General features: G+C 38.8%; 1 protein-coding gene and 1 long non-coding RNA gene across 4 annotated transcripts in view; one reads left to right on the forward strand and one right to left on the reverse strand.

Annotated features, from left to right (window-relative positions):
* LOC129171687 (uncharacterized) overlaps positions 1-15,578 on the forward strand; it is a 27,880-nt gene extending 12,302 nt beyond the window's left edge. Inside the window, exons 4-13 of one of the 2 annotated variants that reach the window (XM_054760589.1) lie at positions 1,482-1,528; positions 2,720-3,019; positions 9,377-9,691; positions 9,777-10,070; positions 11,249-11,557; positions 11,624-11,908; positions 12,885-13,211; positions 14,523-14,840; positions 14,927-15,214; positions 15,303-15,578. In XM_054760589.1, the coding sequence (XP_054616564.1) occupies positions 1,482-1,528; positions 2,720-3,019; positions 9,377-9,691; positions 9,777-10,070; positions 11,249-11,557; positions 11,624-11,908; positions 12,885-13,211; positions 14,523-14,840; positions 14,927-15,214; positions 15,303-15,502 (2,683 nt within the window). In that variant the 3' untranslated portion in view covers positions 15,503-15,578. Of the gene's footprint in view, positions 1-1,481; positions 1,529-2,636; positions 3,020-9,373; positions 9,692-9,776; positions 10,071-11,248; positions 11,558-11,623; positions 11,909-12,884; positions 13,212-14,522; positions 14,841-14,926; positions 15,215-15,302 lie in introns of those variants that run through there. The other variant, XM_054760588.1, reaches the window with a different exon arrangement.
* The window catches only part of LOC129171692 (uncharacterized), a 33,410-nt gene that overhangs the window by 13,127 nt on the left and 4,220 nt on the right, over positions 1-16,063 (reverse strand). The window contains exons 2-3 of one of the 2 annotated variants that reach the window (XR_008566819.1): positions 14,905-15,161; positions 4,424-5,284 (exon numbers count right to left, since the gene is read on the reverse strand). This is a non-coding gene — a long non-coding RNA (uncharacterized LOC129171692). Of the gene's footprint in view, positions 1-4,423; positions 5,285-14,904; positions 15,162-16,063 lie in introns of those variants that run through there. The other variant, XR_008566818.1, reaches the window with a different exon arrangement.

Genomic DNA, 16,063 nt, shown 5'->3' on the forward strand with positions numbered 1-16,063 from the left:
TGCATGCCAAAATCTGGCAGAAGTAACACCACACTATCATCATAAAGAAAACAACAGGTGGCATTGCGGAGGCAGAGTAGCAAGCTGAAAGAAACAAATGTCTACGTCAAAATGCAATGCTGACGTCACCAAGAAAGCACGCGAATTAAGGAAGCAGGGGAAAATTTACGTACCCCGCCTCTCGCCCGAAGTCGGCTGGGATAGGCTCCAGCATAGCACCGCGACCCTAATGGGGACAATGGCATAGAAAATGGATGTTTACTCCAGTATTCGTATATTTATCCTCAGTATTTTTGATTGGTATTTTGGTGTCTTTGGGAAGAGTTACATCAAGAATCATGTCTTCAATGAAGGCCAAAGTAACCTCAAATGTTCATTTATCCCTTTCTTTCATCATTTCTATGCCTTTTTGAATTGTTTTACGCATTGAAAACTATAAAAACCTCTTTTGCGTTAACATTTTTGGGAGATCATTAACAAGCTAGTAGCTGACTTCTGACTGCAATTTTGTAACTTAGCATGCTACAAGTAGCTTCTTCGTTAATGTATAGTGTATCGGCAGTGCATTAATAACACGACAAGACACATTGTATTGTATGCTAACTGGAAAATGTACGTAAACTGAGGCAACATTTTTGAATAAATTTTCAACGTTAACTGAAAAACACACTATCTGGGGGGTGGATGCTAACCGAGGTTACACTGTTTTTGTTTTTTTTTTAACAATACTAGCCCCCCCAGTGTCTGCTGAGAAAAATTCTGGCCGGTTAGTTGCCTACTGAAGGCCCAGGTACCCGCACTGACCATAGCAACGAACAAAATGCAAACATTCAAATTTACCGTCACTGTAGTCAAGACATACAACCCAATTCTTTTACTTAATGTATGAAATATCACATGAAAACAGAAGAATTGCAGTAAAAATATGCAGAAATGGAAGAAAACAATGTCAACAGTTAGAAAAATCCTTTATTTGGGTCATTTTCTGTTTGTCTTTGGTCAAAGAAAATGTGTAAGCAAAGGCTAGTTTCATACTTGTATGTAAGTACAGTATGCTGACGTCAGTAAGACAGTCCGAAGAGCGTCAACATATCAACAGGTTCTACTGTAGTCTTAAAAAGACTGTTGTCTGTATGCTGAACTTTTCCAAAACTGATTTTACACTTGCATTTTCTCCTTTTTTATGTTTCATTTTGAAATATCATTAAAGATGTTTACACAAAAGGTTTTGTGTTTTGTTGCCATACTGTAGCGAAAATGAACCAACTAGAGTGCACATCCTCTGCTGGCTTGCCTTCCCCTTGTCAGTTATGCACACATAATCAAACGCAATGACGTAACTGAGCACACCGGAAAAAATATACATCCCGAGGGAGGTGACTTGACACATCGCAACTGAGGAATTTTTTTTTTTTTACACGTAAATGTTTTTTTCATTGTAAACGGATTATATTTCATCACTGTGATGCTTACTACTACAGCTACTTTGACTACTGGGGAAAAGGAACGCAAGTGACAGTCACGTCTGGTAGGTAATACTTCTACTTTTGTCCTTTTTTTCATTTTTAAAGTTTCTGTATTAGAATGCCCTTGCATTCTGTCACGGTGATGCTTTGGACTACTGGGGAAAAGGAACCCAAGTGACGGTTACGTCTGGTAAGTTTTGAAAAATTATTGTCAGCTGTTGCTTTTTAAACGCTGGTAATTCTATTCTATTGGGATGGAAACATTTCATAGCTTGAACATTTTCACACCACGGTGTGTCCACAGGCACAAGGGCAAGCGTTTTATCAGCTAAGGTAAAAATTGAAACCCAAGTCGAATTAAATAATATAATCGAGATCTAAAAAGGCATGGATTTCACGAACAAAGTATTTTTTTTACTTCAGTACACCAAATTGCACAACTTAAGTAATATCTACAACAATTTGGATGATTTAATGATTTAATTAAATTTAATTTAATTTAGATTATTAAGTATATGCCAGATTTGCGTATATACTCCTTAAAATAAGCAAGTTGGTCTAACATCGTAAGAAAAAGTAGCTTGTGGGTCAATAAGAGGTCTTTTTCACAATGATGTCTGATATTTAATCTTGCTTAGCTTGGACTTCCTGCACTGTGGTCTCATTATAATTAAACTTTTGTGTTTTTCTAACCACTTTCCAATCTAACACACGTTATTACTTGTGTAAACATATTATTTTCTTTGGAAGCCAGTTTCCGTCACTCAAAGAAAAAAAAACATTTCAATGGTAAGTCATAGTTATGAGATCAAACGTCAAAATTCCAAGATAAAAAGTCATAATAATGGGACAAGAAAGTCAGAATTATGAGGTAGAAAGTCCAAATTCTGACATAAAAAGTCATACTTATGAGATAGGAAAGTCAAAATTCTGAGATAAAAAGTCACAATTATGAGCTAAGAACTTATAATTATGAGATAAAAACTGCGCATGTGCTGAGTGACAAAGGCTCCAGTGAAGAACGTGGCACATGCAGTCTTTATCCCATAATTTCAATTTTTAATCTCATAATTATGACTCACCACTGAGATATTTTTTTTCTTTCATTTCAAACAGGCTTCCATATTTTTCTTCAAAATATTTCCCCGCCCAACTTTAATATGATTTTGATTCCTCTGATTGCACACGTATGTCAACTCCACTGGCTTCCCTTTGCCGTTTTCATGGAAAACTTCCTTGCTTTCTTTTCACAGGTACACCAGTCCCCCCCACCGTCTTTCCCCTGATGCAGTGTGGCTCCGGAGCGGCAGACATGGTCACTCTCGGCTGCCTGGCCACAGGTTTCAAACCCCTTCCGCTGACCTTCGCATGGAGCAAAGACGGGGCCGCCTTGTCTGACTTTATTCAGTATCCTCCGGTGGAGAAGGACAACCTTTACATGGGAGTCAGTCAGATCCGAGTGAGGACAGCCGACTGGGACAGCAAAACGAAATTCCAATGTGTTGCCAAACATCTGAGCAACAACGTTGCCGTTGTTATCGCCAAACCAGAAGGTAAGACGCGTACCGCACTCTTGAGATTGGGATAACAATTAGAGTAATTTGATATATTTGAAGTAGTACTTCCACACAATTGCACAGCATTTCCATATGAGTCAAACACATTTCCGTAATGGTTGGTGCTTGTGAACCAAACAGTGAGGTGGAAAGAAGTGTCCGAGTCCTCCTTGTGCAGCTGCTGACTCTGCCTCGTCTGTCAGAAAAAATTACTGTTGTAATATTTTCTTGCTTTTTGCACCTGACTGCATGGAATGTTTGTTGATTCTATGCTTGCTCGATGTGCACGCGCATGACTTTCATTTGCTCTGTTGTGTAAACGTTTGAGTAGTAGTAGTCCCTGCTGTCCACGGTCTTGTCTGTGTGTGCAAATACGTGTTGTAGTCTCAGCTTGCGCAGACACATACTTCAATATGTTTGTGTTACAGAGTCCGTTTACAGGTTGCCAACTCTTAAAGTCATGGCCTCCCCTGGCGGTCAAGACGAGGCCTCGTTCGCCTGCTTTGCCAAAGATTTTTCCCCAAATGTTTATGACTTCAAATGGCTGTATAACGAAGAGGACATCTCCGGCGCAATAGACCAGGTCAAAACTCCGTCCGAGGCCAGGAAGGCCGCAGACGGAACGAGGCTTTACAGCGCGGCAAGCTTTCTCACGCTCAAGTCCCACAAGTGGTCACCTGACGTCACTGTGAGGTGCGAGTTTAAGGGCAGAGACGCACATGGAGATACATACATGAACTCATCTGTCAGCCACAAGTCTCCGGCTGATTTGTCAAGTGAGTGCATTTCTGCTTGTTTCCTTTTAGGCTGCGTTCACACTTCAGTTCAAACCACACTCTTTAAAAGTAGATTTTAGAAGCTTTTTGTAAATTATTAGCGGGGAAGATATAACAGAATATCAAAATAATAGGGGTGTCAAATGCTAATGTTTTATCAGAGTTTTCGAATTAATTAATTATTATTTATATTTATGTTTTACATTTTGTAAACAAACCCAAGACATTATAGAAATAGCTGAGAAGTTATATATTTTTAAAGCTTTGTTTTACAGGTGACAAAGCATATTTCTTTCTCATTTTTACTGTTTTTTTATTTACAAATACTCTAAATATTATGACTTTATTCCCATAATATTTAGAACTTATTCTCAGAATATTAGAATTTTTTCCCAACCAAATTTTCCAAAAACTGCAACATTATTCTTTGTTTTGCGTGATTCTCATTATATTATAACTTTAAAAATAAAACAAAACCTATTTTTCCTTAATATTTTAACTTGACGCTTGTAAAATTACATATACATATTTTATATATATATATATATATATATATATATATATATATATATATATATATATATATATATATATATATATACACACACACACACACACACACACACACAGTATATATATACACACACACACACACACACAAAATTTACTGATTTTGTAAGATAAAATTGTTTTGTCCTAATATGTTGAAAATTACAATTGTTCTTGTATCTAAAATTAAATTAAATTAAATTAAATGAAGTATTTTTTAGAATGTGCTGAGGGCCAATAAAAATGCCACAGGCCACCAAATTATGTTTTTTTTAATTTAAAAAAAAAGTCATTTAAATATTATTATTATTTTTTTTAGAATGTGCTGACTGCTAATAAAATTACAAAACAAAAAGCCACAAGCGGTCCCCAGGCTGCACTTTGGACACCCCTGCAATATTAGCAGAACATTTGAATCACACTTGAATGGTGTTATTATGAGCAATGAGGGCTTGCGTTCAAACACACCATGTAATTTAAGTGTGTTTAAATCTATTTCATCATTACATGTATTCTTTGTCTTGTTGTCTGTTTAAACCACATGTACAATACATGCGTGATAAAGATGTTGTGGTGTTCGGAGTTTTGGAATTGTGCTGCTGTTGACATGTTCAGGTCAGAATAAAGTTATAAAAGAGTGCCGTTAAAAATGTTAAAGCAATGACTGTAATAATAAATTACCATTTTTTTATTGGGCAGCCTTTGATCTCATGACAAAAATACCAGCGTGGGCACTGAGCGAAATACACCAAAGTGGGCAACAAGCATCTTTTTTTAAATTGTTGGTCCTGATCAGAGTGTGAAAGCAGCCAAAATTAATTTCACTTGTTGTGAATTCTGGCCTTGAAAAACTCTTCCTGTCCATTCAACAGGCGAAGGATGCCCCGAGGCAGATGTGGAGATAAATATCAGCAGCCCCAGGATGGAGGAGATGTTTCTAAACAAAAAAGGAAGAGTCGTATGTCAAGTCAAAGTCAACAGGCCATCTGTGCAGAGCATTTTCTGGGAGGACCAGGATGGGAACGAGATGGCTGGGACCTTAATAGCCCCACCGCCGGGCAGTGGGGGCACATTTAGCGCACCACTTGACATCACATACGACGAATGGAGCAAGGGGATAAGGCGCTACTGCGTGGTGCAGCATTCAAAGACTGCGTCCCCAGTAAAGAAACCCTATGAAAGAAATATCGGTAAGATTGCAGTGTAAATGATGGTTACTATTATTGTGTCATGTTGTTTTGTCACCCTTGCAGATAAAGCGCTTCAACGTCCTTCGCTTTTTATGCTGGTTCCAGTGGAACACAGTACAAAAGACACGGTTACCCTGACTTGTTTTGTGAAAGACTTCTTCCCTCATGAGGTTCTGGTGTCTTGGCTTGTGGGCGATGACCCCATAAACTCCACGTACACCGCCAGCACTACCAAACCGGTAGAAAACCAAGGCTTGTATTCCGTCTACGGCCAGTTAACCCTCAGCCTTGAGCAGTGGCAAAGGAACGGTGTGGTGTACAGCTGTGTGGTTTTCCACCAGTCAGTGGTCAACACGGCCCATGTCCTTGTCAGGTCCATTGCATACAGAACAACTGACAACACCCACATGGTCAACCTCAACATGAACGTCCCTAAAATATGCAAGGCCCAGTAGATGTGTGTGCTGTGTCACTGTGTCTTCACTTCTCTGCTCTTCATTGTTTGCTGCTTGTTAAATGACATTGTGTGCTGTCTTTGAATGCAGATTTAAAATCAAAATAATAAAAAAAAAAACACTTTGCAACTGCTGTGTGTCGCAAGCTGTTCATGTTGTTTTTATTTTTAGCTTACGGAATGTGACTCACAGTGTCACTAATGCAACACGTCTTATTAGTATGTTTGGTGTTTGTCGGGATTGGGTCGGTGACTTGTGTGACTTGTCCTTCTACACGTCTTCTGGGTCTTGCCCTCCCAAGCAAAAGCGAGTTTTAAAGTCCAACACAGAAATAACGGAGTCTTTCCAAGGCAACTCAGGGTCTGCTTGAACGAGAAAGTCATGCTGAACCATTCGGCTTTCTGATATGAGCATATCTTGACGGGGTTATCTCTTCACTCATTGAAGTGATAGGAATACTGGGTAACACTTTACAATAAGCTACACTAAATTACAGTAGTTAATGAGGAACAAACCCACCTAACCCTAACCACTACTCATTCGTTCCTCAGTAACTACTGTATTTTTGTGGAGCTTATTGTAAAGTGTGACCGAATCCTGTATATGAGGCTAATGAAAGACAGCATGTATTGAAGTACTGCTGTACATCCAGCAGACCTCCTGGTGGAGACGAGCCACCAGTGGAACGATGCTGTGGAAGCAGAGCAAGATAACATGGGAAACACGGCGCTCACCTTCATCCTTCTCTTCCTCATCACGCTGCTGTTCAGCATTGGAACGACTGTTTTCAAGGTAATAATAATGCAATGTGTGTTTGAGTCCAGCTGACCAAAACAAGCACTGATCTGAACTTCACATAAGTGGAAATAAAGGTCACTAAACAACACTGGTTGGAAATTGTGGTTGTGGGGAACATTTGTCATTTCAAATAAACAGGGCTGTCAAAAACAGCGCGTTAAAGGCGGTAGGTAACTAACCTATTTCATTAATTACGTAACATTATTTAGCGTTTAATGCACAGGCACCACGGCAAGCCACGCTTCTCTGTTATGGCGACAGATGAAGGCACGGTGTAGAGTCCGCACAGAGTCTGACCCTCTTTGACCTTTATTCTGACCTGAACACAACAACAGCAGTGCAATTCCAACACCATATATGTATCTCCAACTCACAAACACGTCTCCCGTCCCTGTCATTGGAAAGACACTTCCTCATTGTCACTAGACACTCCTTGTCACTAGATGCATTCATGGACACTCCGAACATCACAACAACGTCTTTATTGTTCGTGTCTGTGTGGTCTAAGTTACTGTAACAGAAACAGAAAAACAAACAAAAGGAGGATATTCTTATCACTCACTTTGTAACTTTGATGCGGAACTACAATTTGCTGCATTTAAGTGTGCTTGGAAATCCCAGAAATACACTCAAAACATGTGACTTCAACTTAAATGACATGGTGTCTTTGAACGCAACCCTCATTGCTCATAATAACATGGCTAAAGCGTGATTCAAATGTTCTGCTACTATTAAAGAAACTAGTGTTAGGTAAATAGATTTTATGTGCTATCTTTTAGATTGATTTAAATTCAAATTTTCTGTTAATTTGGATCTGTTAATACATACAAGCATACATAATCCTGTCCTGTCATTTATCTTTCTTTCAATAAAATACACTAAAAACGGGCATATTTCAGACATAGTTGCAGATGGTGATTAATTCATTTGAAAAATGTGATTAATCTGATTAAAACTATTAATCATTTGTTCACTAGTAATCATTCTGCGTGTTCTGAAGAGAGAAAAACAGCTAGCATGAGGCAGCTAACAATGCACATAATAGGACACACCTATTCCGCCTATAAAGCCCTCTAAAAAAGCCCTCCAAAAACAGCAACAATGTTTCATTGACATAACGTGACATGTTAACCAAGCTGCAGTGGTGTTGTTAGTGTAGGAGCTAACGCTGAAGAACTACTTTTCTGCCGTAGTGACACAGCGCCTCACTCACAACACCTGATGTATCAAAGTATCGATATTTTGATTTGAGAATCGATTTTAGAGCCCAAAGACTTGGTATTGGAGGTATCAATATTTCAGTATGGATCCGCACACCACTACTAGCGAGAGGTAACGTAAGCAAATGGAGTTGCTACATCGCCTTTGAGCTTGAAATCAATTTACCAGCTCAAAGGGGAGCAGAAGTCAAAATCATTTAAAAAAACACTCAAGGCCCTAATGACACAAGCGTCAGCTTTGCAGAAACTGCTCTAAAATATACTGTATGTATATATATATCTACATGTATACAAATATTTTCTTCATATATTTTCGACTTTAAAGAAGCCATTTTTTATTCCAGAAAATGGAGAAAAAGGTGTGAAATTTGCAGCGTGCTTTGAACAGGAAAAAGTAGCGCCATTTGGTGGACAAATATAAACACTACATATTGAAAGCCGGTAGTCCAAATGGAAAAAAAAAAATCACATTATTAATGTTAAGATAAATGTGGAATCAAAAATAGAATTCCTAATGGTTTGCAGAGGACAATCTTTGTGTGTTTGTGTGTAGCTTTGCCATTTTAGGACAATTTAAAGAAGCCTGGCTATTATTTGTGTATGTAATTAATACACTACAAAGGGAATAAAATAAGCAATATTTGTTTTCTTCTCTTTCAGGTCAAATAAAACAACATTTTTTCCATATATTTTTCAAATGCACTGTATTATCTACTGTAAGTGATGACATGGATCTACGTCCTTTTGAAAATAAAACATAAAATGAGGTCAGTGAGTGATGCTTTCCCTGCAGCTTTTTTCTCTTATGGACTGAAACGTACTCATGCTCATATCATCCCTGCAGCACCTGCAACCAACACAGAAAGCGAATAATGTTTGAATGTGTACATGTATGTAAAGTACTTCTCACACCTGGCTCGTGTCATGCGCCGTTGCGTCTCTCTGTGTTTCACTTCTGTGTTTGGTGCTTTTTTCAGTACTCTGGTGGGTTTTTTTTTTAATGCTATCACCTGCTGTCACCTGCTGCTTACGCTCGCTCAGGCTGAACCATTTCCACCTGACTGTTAAATTCTATGAGACTGTGTAAAAATTGCCCTCGACCTCAGAAGTAAAGAATTGTGACAATCTGAAGGTATGTATGACTAATTTGTTACAATTGGAGAAATATATATATATATATATATATATATATACACACACATGCAACATTTATGTTATTTATATTCATGATGTATTTTTTATATACTTATGAAATATTTCTTTAATACTGTATATATTATATATTATATAGAATGTGTATATATTTTTTTAATATTATACAGCATATTCAATTTATTGATATTATTTTTGTTTTCTATTTCAGCAGAGAGGATTGTGTCTCCAAACATGACATTGTATCCACTGTGGGAGGGCAACTTTGGAGCCTCCTCTGTCAAACTAAGGTGCACCTTAAGTGGCTTCTTCCCGGACACACTGAGTGTCGCGTGGCAACAGGGAAACCGTATCGTAGAGGCCGTGCAGACCATAAGCAAGTTTCAGAGTGTGACGGCAGACGGCGAAACCTTCAGTCGAATCAGTGAGATCAGGCCGAACATAAAAGAATGGACGAGCGGCTCAAGTTTTACCTGCAAGGCCACTCACAACAACGTGGAAGAGGAAAAGTCAATCAGCATTTGTGAAAGTACGTGCTGTGTGCGGGTCTGCTGTCGCACATCAACACGGCTATCGTGTCATCAGGTTTTAACAATGGACGTGTCATCTGGCAGCACAGGCAAGCGCCCCTCCTTCCATTCGTGTGGAGCTCCCCAGCTTCAAGGCGGTCATGATGGAAGCATCTGAAGTGAAAGCCACGTGTTTGGTGCACACTGCGTTTGACGCTGTTGTTACGTGGCTGGTGGAGGGCAAAGCGGCCACACACCCGGTGAGCCGGTACGCTGACGCATCTCTCATCATCAGCAATATGACAGTTTCTCCTGATGCGTGGAAACGAATCAAGATTCTCAAATGTAAAGCGCAGCATCGCTGCTTCCCAGACCTTGAGGAGACCGTACATGTGTCAGGTAGGACAAGTGATGCCAAGTGGCCCCTTATTATAGAATCATGCTGTTTCGTGGTTGAATACAGCCTATTATTGCTCCAAAAATATGCAAATTAAAGCAATTTTCCCCCCTAAATTTAGCATTTTCAAGCATAAAAATGGCTAAATGAACGAAAATACAAATCAAAAGCATTCAGAAGACACACTGGTCACTAGGTGTCAGTCATGTTACTGTGATGATGCACCAGAGTCGCTCTTATTCCAGGTTTGAACAGGCACAATAACACTAGCTACTGTTGCGACCGTAACCCACACCAAGCTAAAACACAACTCTGAACCCTTGACGTCACATCCTGCCAGCCCCCCACTCATCTGCCCTTGCACCAGAGCACATTTACAGCAACACACACAAGCATGATCATTATTTATGTATTAAATGTCTTATTGTCTCTTCTTATGTCTACTATATTGGGTAATAGAAGTGTAAAGGTGACTACAGGGGTGCTATTTCATATCTAGAGGGCTCTAATAAAGATGAAAATTGTATTTAGAAGGTCGTAAACAGGTTTTCTACGCTATAACTACAAAAATATTCCATTGAGAAATAAGGAATCCTACTTCATGGAAATTCACTTATGTCGGGACTAGAACCAATTAACCACGATAACCGAGGGATTACTGTACTTACATGTGTGAGTAAGTTCAGAAGCGTCCAAAGTGTGGCCCGGGGGGGATTTTGCGTCCCGCAACTGATTTGTATAATTTAACAAGAAAACTAAAAAAAATGAAAAAATTAGGTTTAGAAATTTTGAAAATGAGGTTGGGGAAAAAGTTATAATATTATGGGAACAAATTCATAATCTTGCAAAACTTGCAAACTATTTAGAAGAAAGTTTAAATATTTGTAAAATTTAAAATTAAAAAAACAACAAAAATGGGGGGAAAGAAGAGTTGATACTAACAATACACTTTCACCTGCAGTATATGACAAAGCTAAGATGCTTAACAAAATGTCAAATTGACCTTGCATCCCTTCATTTTTCAGTATGTGGCCCTGTTGGGAAAAGTTTGGACACCCCTGAGCTAATTAGGCAATAAATAAAAAAAAAAAAACAGGAAATGAACACTGCTACACAGTACTGTCTGTACCCTGACTACTCTAAGTTTATCCAAGTTTCCTTTCTTGTAATGATCACCCAGGATCTGCAGTCAGCGCTCCAGTGGTGGAGATGAGACGATCTCTTGCAGATTTGCGGGAGAAAAACAGCGCTGTGTTTGTGTGTGATGTCACGCGACTGGACGCCATCGACCTCTACGTCACCTTTCAGGCAGACGGAGTTGATATTTCTGACAAACAGTTTTTTGATCTTCCTGAAGCCCCGGGCCCACATTCCATCAGTCCACGTTTCAGTTTGCGTGAGTACTACAGGAAAGACACCAGTTTAAGCTGCAAAGTGAACCAAGGATTCACCAGCAGCTACCAGTCCCAGCCCGTCCGCGGCGTTTTTGGTGAGAGGCTGCTTGTTTTTCATTTGACGCATTCAATTTTGTTACAGTATTGTTATTTCTCAACAGTGGACCCGTCGGTGGAGCTCTTTCTGGCCCCCAGTGAAGAATCAACACCTCAGAGGCTGCTGTGCTCTGGATGGGGATTTAACCCTCAAATTACATGGTCCAGCGAGTCTCAGCTGAGAGCACCATCAATTACTAGCGTCAGCATGAGCGCGGATGGACGCGTGGCTGTGACCAGTCAACTACACATCCCCCCAACAGAGTGGCAAAGTGGGAAGGTCTTTGCTTGTCAACTGTCTGACCGCTGGCTCAATAAAAACGTCAGTGAGACAATCAGCATCTGCTCAGGTAAATAATCATACATCAGCATAATGCATAAAAAAATATTGTATGTAACCAACAAAAGGTCCTTTAAATATCCACACTCATCAGTCTCCTGTAAAATATTACATAATTATATATATACATATTTTTTTAATGTCTGAAAAAATATAATAGCATTTTTCCCCAAGTTAACTGAACCAGTCTTTTAAAACTAAAATAAAATAAAAATACATATAAATGTTATATTTATTTATATGTATAAATATATAAATATCGATATTTTATTCATATTTTTATTATTTGTATTAATAGTAATGTATTGTACTCTATAGACCATTTGAAGGCCACTATGTTGAAACAAGAAAACAAAAAAATATATATTTTCAACAATAAATAATAATTTCCATGAAATAGTTGAGAGCATTCATGCATTTTTTCCCCATTTCCTCCATATACATATCAAATCTGAATAATATTTTGGGGGTTTTAACCCTTTCAAGGCTATTATGTTTACACAGAACTACTTTTTAAAAAAATCTAATCATAATATCTGATCATAAAACACACACACTCACTTATCACTACAGTAGCAAGGCTGCTTTGAACACAAGTTAATGAATTATTAAATAATATATTATATTACGGTATATAATGATATATTTTTAAAAAAGGAATCATTGGGAAATTTTGCTGCATGCGTTGAATGGGCAAAAGTAGTGCCATCTGGTGGACAAATACACTAGACAAATGTGAAATTGAAGGCAATTTAAAAGTGGGATAAAAAATGCATTTTTAACGTTATTCAAAAGGGCATTTTTGTCATTAGGAACTAATGTGTCAGAGATGACAATACAAATAATTTACAAAAAGGACTGTGGTAAATTCTACCGACATCCACCACAAATGGCTTATAAATAAAAAAGTGAATAGCACAAAGCATTTTTGAATAGGAGGATGTTCATTTCACTTTCTAATCTGGCATTCAATGTTTTATTGGCAGTAACCCCATCATCATCCCAAATAGTTGGAGTGTTTGTTCACGGTCAACCACTAACGGAGACTCAGCAGAGGGATCAGGTGACCATCATTTGTCTTTTGGTTGGCCCTCGTCTGCATGATTTTGTCATCTCCTGGAAAGTAGATGGGAAGGAATACTCCGAGAATTCCTACATGGAGGAGCCGACTCGTCACAGCAATGGTACAGAGACCTTACGGAGCTTCCTCAGTGTGTCGTCAGAGGACTGGGATGCATATAAACAAGTGTCTTGTGAGGGAAAACACAAGTGTTCCAAACACGGCTATAAGGACTACATGAGCAAAAGCAGAGGTATTGTTGTCTCAACATATTTCAACCAAAACTGCACTTTTTTTGGAATTTTGTCCATCATCCACAATCCTTGTGTGAGAAGACATAAAACAGCTAAAAAGAGACAGCTAAGAATGCATGTAATGGGACACACCCATTCTGAAGAGAGAAAGACGTGTGTTCATGTCTTGCATAAGGATCATGGATGACTGGCAAAATGTTTGAAAAAGTGCAGTTTTCTTTAAAAAAGGCTTCTTGTGCGCATTTTAGGCTATTTGTATTATTTCATAATTGTGGTTGTGTTCATGCATATGGCATGATTGTACACGTTTTTATTTTATTTTTGTAATTTCCGGCACATACATTTTATTTTAGAATTACCAGAATGTACGTCTGGGATTTTGCCTTGGACTTGATGGTCTTTACTTACTACTCTCCACCAGATGGCGACGTTTGACCATATTTGGCATATGGAGAAAAAATTAATTCCACTAGATGGCACTGTCACAATTCCGCCTCCCTTTTGACCCCAGACAAGAATGCATGTGTGTGTGTGGGTGGGTGTCTTTGCACAAATGTGTGGGTGTCTGTGACCTTTTGCCACTGTAATAATTCAACATAAAAAATAACATGCATGTAGTACAGTATATTGGCAATTATTTTTGTGTTTTTTTTAATCTTAACTAACATGGGTTAAAAATGTTTAAAATCTTTTTTTTTTCTTTTTTAAAATCCATTGTGTAATTATGTCAAACAAGAAAATGCGCATTTTTGATCTTATCGGTATGAGGGTGAGTATTTGACACGGAACAATAACTCAAATCTGAGATATACTCTATTACTTAAAATAATAGTTTTGTAGAGGAAAACATTGGAAATAATAATAATAATTGCATTATTAAATTACTTCAGTGAATATTATTTTATATATATTGTCTACAGTATGTGTATGAGTGTATTCACACACACACACACACACACACACACACACACACACACACACACACACACATTAAAGTTAACACTGCAAAAAATAATTACACAATAACAAAATCAGTGTTACTACTAATCACCACATATTCCAGGCTGTAATTCAAAACAAAACAATCTACTTTGCGTGTACTACATTGAAAAAGGTTGGCATCATCACAAAAACCTGGGATCCAAAGGGTTAACGTTAAAAAAAATGAGTGACCATTTGATATGAATAATTAAGTAAGACGTAGGTAAAAATATGAACTCCATTGAGGTATAGACCAAGTAGAGTGTGATGAATATTAAAGCAAGAATCCCATCATTTATATTCACTTTTAAATGTGTTTCTCTTATCAGACCTGTATCCACCAACGGTGCAGATAATACCACCTACTGTCTCAGAGCTGTCAGCGTCTGATGGGCTGACTCTGACTTGCCTAGTTTCTGGATATTTCCCCGGTAACATAATAGTATACTGGGAGAAAGACGGTCAAAGACTCCCATCGCTTGCCTACACCAACAGCCCTTCATGGAAATACAGCAGCAGCAACACGTTTTCAATGAACAGCAGAATAAACGTGTCCAAAACAGCGGAGCCGGGAACACGCTTTTCTTGCACCGTCAGACATGAGTCATCTCAAAGTCCTTTCACAAGCACTATAGAGGATGTGTTTGGTGAGTGCGAGTCTGTAATACTGTATGACCTTGAATTCGCTCTGCATGACAGGGAATAACTTACATTACAACTTTCATCTCCACAGCCGCAGTGACTCCTTCCCAGCCGTCTGCCATCTTGCTCCGGGGTTCCGGTGAACTTGTGTGTCTGGTGTTCGGCTTCAGCCCCCCGTCCGTTAACGTCTCCTGGCTTCTGGATGACACCGTCGAGCTGACAGACTTCAACACCAGTCGGCCCAGTAGAGGCCCAGATGGAAAGTTCAGCATCCAAAGCCGCCTTCGTCTGTCTCAAGTCAGCTTGTTACCTGGAGCGCTCCACACCTGCAGGGTGACACATGCAACCGTCACGCTGACCTTGAATTTAACCAACCCAGGTACCAATAAGCTGATCCATGCTTGTCTTGTGCATAAAGTTGAGTGCAATTTAACTCTTTGTTGTTGTTTTTTTTAATCATTTGACAGTGATTTTGCCGGATTGTAATGTCTTGGATGACATTGCTCATGCAGTTGTTCACCAAGACATCAACGTGGAAAGCTGGTATATGTCCGTCACATTCCTTATTCTTTTTCTCCTCTCCACCATCTATGGTGTTGTGGCCACGCTGCTTAAGGTGAGATACAGGAAAATATCCTTATTTTATCATATTTTTGCACATGATTAGATGTTTAGCCTTTCTTTTTTTCCTCCTTTAGACTAAATAATTCTGACAGCTTCCGAGTGGATGTTCTAGTCAACTACTTTTAACATAGAAATAAACTTATTTTCTAATACTGTATGACTGGTTTCCTTTTGCTTTGAACAAGGCTCTAAAATAAAACTTACACACCCTCAGTTACTCACATTGGCCACAAGAGGGCGCCAATGCACAAACTGCAGCCATGCTCGCTTGACAGCTTCATGATACAGTACAAGCTTGAGATTCTAAAAGAGGAAATACTGACCAGATTTATGTAGAGGAACATTCCCTTGACACTACAGAGGTTCTTTTTATCTCTTCTTTCCATAGCATACACACAGTTATTGCAAGTATGTACACACTCCCACTATACTGTCTGTGTTTTGTGTACATCGTGGGTTTAAAGGAATTTCCACCAGGGAGGAATGACACTCAGCACATCCCGGGCCACTATTGGCTACCTCTCGTATAATATGGCTTTGTCGATGTGTGATTGGCCGGGGACTTAAGGTAGCCGGCCCTAATCTGTGACGCTGTTGCTGGGAT

Source organism: Dunckerocampus dactyliophorus, chromosome 18 (genome assembly GCF_027744805.1).
Source record: "Dunckerocampus dactyliophorus isolate RoL2022-P2 chromosome 18, RoL_Ddac_1.1, whole genome shotgun sequence".
In the NCBI taxonomy this organism is placed as follows: domain Eukaryota; kingdom Metazoa; phylum Chordata; class Actinopteri; order Syngnathiformes; family Syngnathidae; genus Dunckerocampus; species Dunckerocampus dactyliophorus.